Source organism: Ambystoma mexicanum, chromosome 10, assembly GCF_040938575.1.
Source record: "Ambystoma mexicanum isolate Mex_15411 chromosome 10, UKY_AmexF1_1, whole genome shotgun sequence".
In the NCBI taxonomy this organism is placed as follows: domain Eukaryota; kingdom Metazoa; phylum Chordata; class Amphibia; order Caudata; family Ambystomatidae; genus Ambystoma; species Ambystoma mexicanum.
The window spans coordinates 883,116,609-883,128,757 of NC_090932.1; the positions used below are offsets into that span (position 1 = coordinate 883,116,609).

Here is a 12,149-nt window from a genome sequence, read left to right on the forward strand (position 1 = left end):
AATCCAGACTGTTGGAATTAGTGCCCTTTGCCTCCTGACGTTCTACCCAGAGTGCTTTTCCCTGCAGGAAATGGGGGGAGTGGACTTTGTAGAGACCTTTAAGAAACCTTGATAGTGGTACTCCTCTCTCAGCCCCCCTGCTGGCTACTCTAACACAGCCCCCTTTCCATGTCTGCGGACTTCAGAGAGAGCGTGGCTTTATCATTGCTGTTGAGGCACAGACTCCCAGGAGATCTCCTGCAGAGAATTCCTGTCCCCTGTAAGAAGATGTTACCCTTCCTGCAGAAGGATTAAAGAGGCAGCTTCTTGGCCATTGTCCTATGTTGCTGTTGTGGAGACATCTAATTCAGATGGCTAACACACATTTTGCTGTCATAGCTGGGACCTGCTCACAAAGCAGGCACTGTATTATATGCGATTGATGTAGCTGTATAATTGTCACCCTAGCAGCCACCAACCAGGCAGGGCTTGACTAGGTTACACAATTCTAATTTGGATCAGAGATGCAGACAAATAAAAAGCCGCCTCTGCCTGCTGTTACCTTTTTGTTCCAGCAGCTGTTTAGAAATGCATATGTGACACTTTAACCTGCCCTGTGCCACTGCATGGCTGGTGCTGAGGGTGTCAAGTGACCATTCAGCAAAGGAACACATTTGCACTATAATGTTAGTTTGGAGCAAAAACATCTTGGGCTCTCCCACCCCCACCATTGTCATTCTGACACACATTTGTATTTGTATATGTTGTTGATTTTGCTCTTGCGTTTTCTTTTCCCAGTTTTTCAATTGTAAACCTGATTGTTTTTCAGAGCCCTTTTTGACTATGACAAGACTAAAGACAGTGGTCTTCCCAGCCAGGGCTTGAACTTTAATTTTGGGGACATTCTGCATGTAGTCAATGCTTCGGATGATGAATGGTGGCAGGCGCGGCAGGTGACGACCGTTGGAGAAAGCGAAGAAGTTGGAGTCATTCCAAGCAAACGCAGGTAATGCATTCAATTTAAAGTAATTTGCATTGCGATGGAAATTTTGTCTGTTCATGTGTAAAATGAAAAGCAAGCTTTTGATTTGTATGTTCAGTATAAAAAGGAGATAAAACTAACAAAATCGTCAGTGTGTACTTATTCAAGCAACCAAAAAGATGACTTTCTGAAAGGATTTAGCATGTTTTTGGACTTATTGGACATCTGGTCTGTTCTTGTAATAAAAAAAATAAACATTGCTGATCAAAATCCATTTAAACATGATCCAAATTATTATATCTTTCTGATGCTTGCGAACCTGATTTGAATTGCATGCTCTTTCGAAGATTGAAAAGGGACATTGACATAGGCGTGACTTTAACACTATCCGTGACGTGTAGTATACCCAAAATCCTTCGTACGTCAAGGACCCTGATTGGGTTTTTTCCACCCATCTAGTCGGTCACACAGCAGAGCTTGTATACAGTTAATATTGCTTTGTCTTAATTGAAGCGGTCTGCGTTTAATTTCCTCAACGGCTACTCGACGACTGATCCTGCCTCGCCAGCTGTTCTTCTGCTGGCGACTCAGCGACTGATCTCTTCTCGGCCTTAGCCCTCAGGCCCAGCCTCATAGTAGGGAGTGTGGGGCCCCTGTTTATTACTGGGAGAATGCCTCTTCTTTGCCCCTCTTCTTCTTTTTCCTTTAGTCTGGCTGCCGTTTCTGTTATGGAGTGAACACCCTCTAAATTCTGTCGTCTTGAAACAGCAAATTTCCCTGGAAAGATGCTCATCACCAGTGCAATCGGTGCCTCCCTCGTGACCACGACGAGGGGTGTTGCAAGATCTGTGAACTTTTTCGGCCCAAAACCTTAAAATGGGCGCACCAAGCGATGGAGAGGGGCTACGCTATGCAGGCCGAGAGTCACGCCCCCACTGGTGCCATCACCTTGGACGAAGAGTCTGCCGGCAGCCACTGTTCCGAATCAGAAGCTGTACATTTAATTGTGGAACCTACAAGTACCTGCGTGTCCCTGTCCCCGACAAGCATGCCACTGGCAGTTGGACGGGGAGATCACAACCCGGCGCCAAGGAGAGACACGCACACGCACGCACACACACACACACACACACACGCGCACACACACACCTCAACAGATTAGCTGAGAAAGCCGTTGACGCCTGCGGCCGTCAAAGCTTGACAGGGCCTACTGAACCTCATGGTTCAGCATCCTCTGCTTACCAGCCATCGCGGCCTGCACACAGCGTTATGACTTCATCTTCGTTGGCCGCTCCGATTAAATCTTTGGCCCTCGGTGCAATAGCTTTGAAAAACGCACACATCCATCCAAAACGCTGTTTCTGGCCTTAAGAAGGCCTCCCCTTTACCTGAGGGGTATTCTCCAGCCTCTACCTAAGGCCTTGCATCAGGATCCTGTTCCAGCTGCCCAGTGCTTCCCTCCCACTGATGAGTCCAGCTCCTCTGGGTGGATTAGAGAGAAAGTTGAGGCATGTATGGAGAAAACATCCCAGTTTGTCAACTTTATGGACCAGTTTGATGATATTTTGAATAGGCATAGGCCTGTGGATACTTGTCCTATTCCTCTGAAGTCCCCATGGCTCATTTCCCAGGTGCACCATTTGCTGCCCCAGATGAACAACATCCACAGGAACCTCCTGTAGATGTGTTCCTTGAGGAGCAGGTTGACCCTGACCAGGACATCTACTATGTTCCTGACCCAGGTCGGGTATCTCAGGACCCTGTCTCTCAATACCCTGACTGGGTCACTGCTGATGATCAGGGCACTTGGCACACTACCCCATACCCATAACTCTGAAAACATCTTCTTGGACACTCCTCCCATTTTTCAATCCTGGGATTTGTCGCCAGTTGACGACCAAATGCTTTTTAACAACCTTCTCAAGAAGACGTCTAACCATTTTAAAATCGTCACCCAAGAAGCTGTACACCTGATTAAGACTTTGTGGAGAATATCCTTAAGTTGAAGGCCCCAGTCAGCCAGGCTATTCCCCTCCTCAGTGAAGAAACACATGGTTGTAACGCTAGGGAGTCTGGGACTGAGTGGCCTCTGATATACAGAGGAACTGAGGGTGCCGGACAGAATATCTACACTCGAGGCTTAACTGTTAGAGTGAGTGAGGGGGGTCAGCATCTTGGCTCGCACCCAACTCTTAACTGTTTGCTGAAGGATGCGAGGTAATGCAAAACATCCTGAAGAACACTCTGGATTTGGCTGAGACAGCAGGATGCGTCCACACACACGGGATGCTTTTGAAGTGCCACATCTGGCTAGAAAATTCAGGATTTAAGCTAGAGACTCAGGCTTCCCTCATCGATAAACCGGTGGAAGATTGTGCTCTTTTTGGGTAAGGCAGTCGATGAGGCGCTGGAAACCGCTTAAAGAGCTTGAGACTCTAAAATCTCTTAACCAAATCTCGACCAAACCCTTTGTCCAGCGAGGGGCATTTATTATCCTCCGGTCCTTTAGCGGGCACTCTTTCTCCCATTCCTCCCAGGGGCATTATGGGTCATGGTGAGCCCCTTGGTTTTTCAGGCAAGGTACCTCCATCGGCTTACAGTCCCCACAACAGCAGGGATTTTGACGTTGAAAGGGTAGAGGGAGAAACTCTGCAACCAGAGTGTCATGACCATGGCCCCGGGCCTTGGGACTCTGGGTCTCTGGGCCCCACCACAATGTTCCTACAGGGCTCCAAGGGCCCAATCATGCCCCTCTCGGCTCTCCTGGAGTCAGTCCTGGCGCCTTTGGCGCCAGGCTCATATGGCAGATGGAGCTCCCATTGGAGAATGGATCAACATGGCTGCCCCCACTGGGTTCAGTTCGGAACTGAACCATGCGGTCTAGCATCTTGGGCGTGGGCCGCCCTGAAGGCACCTGGAATACCTGTAGGCTATTTAAGCCACGCCCGAGCTGCAGCACGCGCTTCGCGTTGCTCTGCACTCGCAGCATGACATTCACCGTGACCTGCCCGCAGCTTTCCAGGCCTGCACCTGCAATGAAGAACAACACCATTATCCATCCTTACTTACCTGTTCAGCAATCCAGCTCCTCGAGTGTTCCAGTTTCTTCTCTGGATTTCATCTTTGCCCGAGAGCAACATCCTGGGAAAAAGAGAGAAGAGGACAACATTAGTAAGTGTTCGCCTTCCATTTCCAGCATCTGGTGGAATCGTACTTAGCTTGCGAAGCGCTGTTGGTACTCGCCGGCGGTCCGGACACCTTCCACTCTGCGTTAAACGTCCTTCCTACCGCACTTCATCCAGGACATCACGGCGGCCTGCAAGGGAAGAACAATACAGGTTAGCCCGACTACAAAAGGCACATAGCGCCGCTCTCTGCGCATTAGCTTACCATCTCAAGCACTGCCCTCTCCATCGGCTCAACGTCGTCACCATCTTTTCTGCATCTACGAGAGAAAGAGGAGATTAACCAGGAAAATTACAATTACGGACACGCACTAATTAAGAACTATAGACTTACTTCAAGGGCGGAGTCGCAGCAGGTCTGGACTCCAGGGCCCGCGCCAGTGAAGCAACCTGGCAGCAAGGTGCCCAGCCAAAACGCACCCCTGCACAGAACGGCAGGACGGAGAGCGCATCTTTCCAAAACACATGTTGAGGAAGACTTTGAGGGGTCGCTGGGAGCATCTGGGTGGTGGGCCCCGAGACACAGAGATTGTAGGCTAAAACTGAACTCCTGTCTTCCAGAATAGATTCCCGGCTGAACGGGTACCTGAGGGAAGCGGATCCAAGTCTGAAGCAATCCAGCCAGGTCGGGTGGCATCCCTGTGGATACAAGGTGAGCATTTCACAGAGGCTCCCCAGCCATCTAATAACTCGGCAGTACGGGTCACCTCCCATGGTTCCCCTGTCGGGGCACGTCGAACATCTTTTAACCACGCACGGGATGGGATTAGTTCAGATTGGTGGTTACCCCAGACCCTTCGCCCACAGGTACTGTATAGAATTCCTACAACCACCCCACTAACATCCACCCAAGAACAGACAACTATCAGCAGAGCCTCCACAAATCCTGCTGAAAGAGGTCCATGCCCTTCGAGAAAAGGGAGCGATCAAGGTCGTCCCTTATCTTCAGGTAAACAAGGGTATTTATTCAATATATTTTCTTGTGCCCAAAAAGGATCTAACCATGCACCCGGTTTTAGATTAACGGACCACGTTGAACTTGAAAAGTGCACACTTTAATGTTTCAATGTTGCCAGCACATAGAAAGTACCTCAGGTTCAAGATGGAGAACACTCACTATCAGTTCAAGGTGCTCACCTTCAGCATTGCCTCAGCTCCAAGGGTGTTTACAAAGGTACTAGCGGCAGCTCACCTGCGCAGGCAGTGCATCCCAGTGTATCCTTATCTCGACGACTGGCTCATAACCGGAGACTCGTACGGAACGTGTCTGGAGAACACCCAAAAGACGACGGATCTCTTTTTCCATCGTGATTCTGAATTAATGAGAAAGCCAAGTCTGGTCCCCAGTCAAGTCAAACAGTTTCTAGGGGCACTTATTTGGACAGAAGACAGCCTTGTCTTCCCTTCCAATGAGAGGGTGCAAAACATGTTATTCCAGATCCCTCAGTATGTAGCTAGTCGCCGGATAACCGTACGCAAAGCCATGTGACTACTGGGGTGATGGCATCATGCATCTTCCTGGTTCCACACGCCCATCAACGCATGCTCCCCATGCAGAAGTGACTCTCGAGCCACTGGTGCCAGACATGCGGTCATTAGGACAATCTACTGGGTTATCTCGACAGCTCTTGTTCAGTCTTTGCAGGGGTGGTCAAAGGAAAACCTTGACTACCCCCCGCAGCAGAAGCCAATCTCACCATGGATGCCTCCCTGTCAGGGTGGGGAGCACACCCCCTAGAACAGACCACACACAGCATGTGGTCTCCATCAGTAGCTTCCAAACATATCAATCTGTTGGAACTACTGGCAGTGTTCAAAGCACTGAAAGCATTTCAAACACTTTTACAGTGAATCCAGTTCTAGTCCTCACAGACGGCACCACGGCCATGTACTATCTGAATAAGCAGTGGGGCACTCTCTCCAGGGCTATCCAGACTGTCATAGAACATTTGGAAGTGGGCACTCAAACACATGTTCCTACTATCACAACCTGTTCCAGGGAAATGCAATCTTCTGGCAGAATGACTCAGCAGAGACTTGCACCTACCCATAGAACAGGAGTGGCGCTTGCTAGAACATATTCTACTCAACGTCTTTATAAAATGGGGTCATCCAGACATAGATTTGTTTGCGACTGGAGATCGCCCAATGTCGAGATTACGCCTCCAGGTAGCCTCAAACGATCCAAAGGGAACAGTCTCTACATGCTCCAGGAGATTTGCCTATGCTTTTCCCTTCTAAAAACATCAATCCTATTGACTGTTCACCTAAAGATATAGTCCTTTATCTAATACACCTATTTTCAACTCTCTCAAGGTCCACCTAGCTGCCCCCTTTGCGAATACCACATTTCAGAGTAAGGTTTCATGGTGGAAAATTCCTCTAATTAAACCATTCATCGAAGGAGTAATTAGGCTTCACCCTCCTATTTCTAACCCAACTCCCGGATGGGACTTGAATGTTGTTCTCACAAGATTAATGTGACCTCCTTTTGAGCCATTGCATAAGAGTAGTCTTAACGCCCTCCCCTATAAGACAGGCTTTTTAGTGGCCATTACTTTCATAAGGAGGGTTAGTGAACTGCAGGCCCTCTCAGTTCAAGACCCATTTGTGTCTGTTCAAAAAGATAAGGTGGTACTGCGCACCCACCCACATTTTGCGCCTCAATTCATGTCTAAGTTCCACGTGAACCAATCAATCGAAGTCCTACTTTCTTTCAGAATCCAACTAACTGCTGAAAGAAGCCTCCATACACTAGATAATAGGAGAACAGTAGTGTACTATATTGAATAGACTAAACCACTAAGGAAGACCAGCCAATTCTTTCTCTGTGGCAGGTGGTAGAGAAGGGGACCCTGTCTCTAAATCAGCTATTTCCAAATTAATTGTTAAATGCATCTCACTGTTACTCTCTTGCCAAGAGACTTTTCCTTTACACCTAGAGCTCACTCTACTAGAGGCACAGGAGCTACCATAGCCTGTATTTCAAATGCTCCTCTTGATTCTATTTGCCAAGCAAATCGAACCTGGCGTTCTGTTCAAACCTTCACTCAACATTACTGCCTAGAGACGCACTCTCTCTAAGTCTGATTCTCAGGTAGGACAAGCGATACTAAGATCTCTTTGCTACTGTTCCTTCACACATCCCACCACCATCTGCTTAGAATCACATGCGCCCACCCTTCCTCCCCTCTTGGAGTTAAAGGAACATAGATATCTTGCACCTCCTTTCTTTTATACTCATTCACACACTTTGCAAGGGTCCCCATGGCAGAACAAAAAGAACCGGTGGGACCTCTACACATGAAGGATGTTGGGGACACTACACAACATGTTAGGGGTAGTGTTAGTCACGCCCATGTCAACGTTCCTTTTCGATCTTCGAGAGAAAGATGCAACACTATGCTATCACCACTAGATGTCAGACTATATCCACAGCATGTTAATCTAAGCAGATACAATCATCTGAAATACGATTACAGTGAGTAATGTATGTCATATAAGGGGCATTATTGTTGCATCAGAAGAAGACAAAAACAATCAATGGTTATGGTTTTCGAAAGCAACTATTACTGGGCCACTGAAAAACAACAAATCAGCCACTGTGCTGCATTGCTCATGATGAACTTCCACTGAAAAATATTGTCTTCTGTTTATTTTTACATTTCTTAGTCTATTTTTGTGTTGTCTCTCACTTGAAATGTAAACAAATCACATTTCTTTTTAGTATGTCTTTTATGGTGTTAAAATCAGATTCAAAGTTTGTTATGTACATGCATTTGTGTTGGTATATGTGACATTTTGAGCAGTGCAAGGCAGTAGCTGAGTTATAATTGTTTATTAAGATGATGCTGTAGTTATGGTAGCTTTAGAAACCATAGCTATCGCCGGCACGTTTGTTTACTTGTGCCATGACCATAAAGTGACTTCAAGATCTTTTTTGTTCCCTGAATTGCAGAGGTTTTATTAGTTAGTTTTTATTTTTTTATTTTTTAGATTGGTTTTCATATAAACAAATTCCGACATTGCAAGTACTAGCTAATATGGAGTGGTCGTCACTAAAAATCACTCTGCCTTGAAATGATTCAGCAGATTTGATTAAACACACAAAAGCAGTGACCTTGGTTGAGATCACGGCCCGGTTGACTAATTGGAGCATTTGTTATTGAATGGTTTTGGAAATTGACACTAAGGCCCCTCCCCTCTCGCTAGTCTACCTTAGGTTACTGTTAAGATGGATTTCTGAACTCTGACCAGATGGGCATAGGTTCAGAAGGCCAGCCTAGTTTCTTGGAACAGGGTAACCTTCTGGACAAGCCAGACCAATCAAGGCAGCATTGGCGGCAGTCAAGACTAGATCTCAGGAGGGATGAGGGTGACTGAAAGACCTCAATGAGCACACAGAGTAAAGGACACTTAGAAATCACTCCCAATCAGGTGTATATATATTAAAAATGCAAATACATGTATACAAGGCCTTTGAGTTTCAACACAATAGTTATTAACAGTAACACTTTTAAACCAACACAATCCTACTAAGATACATATATACAAAACCCAAGGGGGCCTAAAGGGTTAATGCACAGAATGGGTCCACAACCTAGAAAAGGGAAGGAAGCAGGTAGTGCAGAGTGTCTTTAGGCAGTTCTGCAGTAATCACAATCCTAACTGAAAGACAGTCCAGTCCAGTCCCAAAGATCATTGTATGCCTATTGCTCAAATGTACTTGCAATGCTGGCGCACGCGGTAGTGCAGATGGGCGAAAACGGGGTCTCTTGTAGGGTCTGTAGCAGCTCAGGAAGGTGGGTGAGGTGATGCAGAATAGGTTCCCACTATTCGTGAAGGGTCTCCCCGAGAGGGCAGAACAGGTTCCAGGAGTTAGGAATAGTTTGATAGCTCAGGCTATCTGTGAAAGGAGAGGGGCCCTCAGGGGCCACTCATGCAGAAAAATTGATGGATGTGCTAGGGGCCACCAGTAAGGGTTGCAATTTCTCACCGACCCCTGGCTCCCTCCGGACCAAACTTCGGCAGTCGAGTACAATTCGGTTGCAGGTTCAAATGCAGCAATCTCGCGGCTCTGCGGCTTTCAGGGACACATTACAGCATTGATTCCCAAATGGGTCAGTTGCGATTTCTCAGCTCCTGGTGGATGGATCAGGCCTGTGTCACTGTAGCAGGCTTCGGGGCACAGAGGGTGACAGCTGCAATGCACTTTTAAAGTTCGTCACCACGGCTGGGCGACACGGTAACCGCATGTACTCCGGTTCGGGCGCTCTCTCTTTACTCCAGACCTGGGAATGCCAAGTGTACGAAATTCGGTGTGAGAGTGCTATGAAAACAGAGCTTGCTATATACCAAGTTTCAAGGGCCTCCTCGAAATGGCGGCAGTATCGGGGCAAAGATCCTGCGCAGGGACACTTCCCAGAAGGCTTACTTGCAGGGTTTCATGAAGGGGCTGAGAATAGTTAGTCCCACTATTCCAATGGGTCGAAGCGTCTATGCAGACCACCTAGTTCATTCAGATGCAGAGGGGTCCAGCGGGACAACAGCGGGCTCAGGGTGCCAAACCTTCCAGCGGGTCACCAGCGGTTCCTCGACTCAGCTTCTTATTTTCAGGATACTTGGATAACTATCCTTCGTTCAGTGAGAACTTTAGAGATCGACATGGTATGGGTGTTTGGAGCCCTCTCTTATCCAGAATCTCCTTTGCGCCAAAACAAAGAGGACCCAACGGGAGATCTGCTCACATGCAGGCACACCAGACGTGGACCAATCATGGACTTCAGTGGTCCCAGGCCTCACACCAAACCAGACTCTCTAGCACCCAGGATGTGTATTGGAACTAGACAGTCCAGCCCACATCCTGAAAGCACACACACACAAGGCATGCAGAAGCCTGCGAAAGCTTTCCGTTTTGCGGGAGAATGCATGGGGGAGGTGAAGGGGCAAGATGGCCAAAGGACAGGACAAAGAACCTCGTGGCATGACCATTTTGGAACCAAGCCACCTATTTGTGCCAAACGCAGTAAATACGGTTTACCTGGCAGGAAATGGTTAAAAATACATGAAAAGATAAGCTGCCACTAGCCCTGCTCTTCTCCTAAAAAAAACTTTGAGAGTATCTAGGGCCTTTCGAAATGACAGGAAGATCCAAGTGCACTATACTGGAAGATGCATTGTGCACTTACAACATGTTGCAGAAAAGTTGCAACATTGACAAGGACTAAGGGAAACAAAGTCTTGCAGTAACTGACTGTCTTTAAGGGCATGTCTGTTTCCCGTAATAAAGTGAGTGAAAAGCCCGGGGGAGTGCAGCTGAAGGCTGTGCTCCTCTGACAAAGTCAGACTATGGTGTATAACAGCAGCAAAAAGTTGGGGGGGGGGGCACAACTGGAGGGACAATTACACATGAAATGGAAATCCTTCTTAACAGTTACCCACCCTAGCCTAGGCGTCCGTACCCCCTGGATAGTGCTGTGGCTTGATAACGCCTGCTGTCTGTTTGCTTGACTCTATTGTTGCAATGTTTTCCCAAAACCATTGTAGCACTAACTCCCTCTTTATCCCTGCTTGGTGTTCTGTAGGGATTCGGTTCATTTGCAAACGTCTAGGTCAATCGTGCTCTGTCTCACCTTGCCTTGTTGTCCTGCCTCTTTCTCTCCCCTTCTCCTGTCCTCCAATCTTCTGTCTCACACTACTACCACTCCTCCTAACGCACATTTCTGTACTACCACTCCTAAGTCACCCCTACACTAACTTCTATTACTCATTCACCCCACATACAAACACAATCAAACTGCAGTGCTGTTGATCCCACCAAACCAATACCACACTTTTTAAAGGCAACTCCCACCACCATTCAATGCTTTCCTCCTTCTGCGTGGCTATTGGTCTGCCTCATGCTCCTCCTCTAACCTTGCATGGCTAACCCCCACTTCCTGCCTTTACCTTAAATCCTCCCCCTCCGTTCTAGATTGGTCACCTTGCCCTGTCCAATAATTTCTCGCTATTTTCCCAAAAGGCACATATCTCAGTGACCGGTTTCAACATGTTCCTCATCCCTGCCCCCTCTTCTCACATTGGCAAAGCTGCCACCACATGTGTGCTGCTCTCTTTGCCCCTGCCCCACTGTGGCCGGCGCTCCAATTGGGCATTCTTGGTGGTCTAGGGGGCTGCCATATATATGTGAGCGCTGGTCCACCCTTTTCTATGACTCTCCCATCCCTCCGGCACAGCTGTGCACCTGCAGTTCCTCTGTAGAGCAGGCTTCTATTTCGCCCTCAGCGGTCTCCAGCTTCGTGCAGCCTCTCGGATGCCAGCGGCCCTCCGTCAGCACTCTGTTATGCACAGTGTTGTTGGAAGTGGGATTCCTTAAGGCTGTTGGCTTCCCCTTCTGCTGTTTGGTCTAGCCTTCTCGCTGCGCTGCATGTACTGCACAGTTTTAACCTTCTTTCTTGTGGTCTGTCCCAGCGCGATAGGAACATCCTGGACTTGTACTTGGGTTATAAGGTAAGGCTGAGTGAAGCACAGGCCTGCACACTAACATACTGTCACAGGTGCCCTCAGGGGTTGGGGTCCTTGCGGGAGACCCTGGGCCCAATTTCAGGATTGCTCTCCTCTCATTCTCCTGGCGAGGCCATATTATTGGCTTTGCAACATAAAGTATTCATGATTGTAGAATATTGGGGTGCTAGAAAGCCCACAGCCAAGATGTCCGCTTCTTGTTGAGCTATGCGCATGGTACGCTGCAGGGGGAGGCTAATACCATACCCACCTGAGGAACTAGTGAGTCCCGAGACGGGAGCACATTTATGCTCTGTCCACCTGCTTCCTGAATCTTGGCTCCTGAAAAGACCGGAGCGTGCCCTGGCAGCGACGATGGAGCTGCGTGGTGTGCACTGCCGGAGTGGCCCGGGCTCGTCAAGATTAGAGATCCAACGCTGCATGGCCCTGCGAATCCTGGGCGGTGAGGACTGGAGTGGCCTGAAATATCTTGGCTGTGA

General features: G+C 48.1%; 1 protein-coding gene across 28 annotated transcripts in view; it reads left to right on the forward strand.

The window, feature by feature from the left end:
• The window catches only part of DLG1 (discs large MAGUK scaffold protein 1), a 2,685,689-nt gene that overhangs the window by 2,222,310 nt on the left and 451,230 nt on the right, over nucleotides 1–12,149 (forward strand). For all 28 annotated transcript variants that reach the window (XM_069618589.1, XM_069618591.1, XM_069618601.1 and 25 more), the window contains one exon: nucleotides 809–985. In XM_069618589.1, the coding sequence (XP_069474690.1) occupies nucleotides 809–985 (177 nt within the window). The remainder of the gene's footprint in view (nucleotides 1–808; nucleotides 986–12,149) is intronic.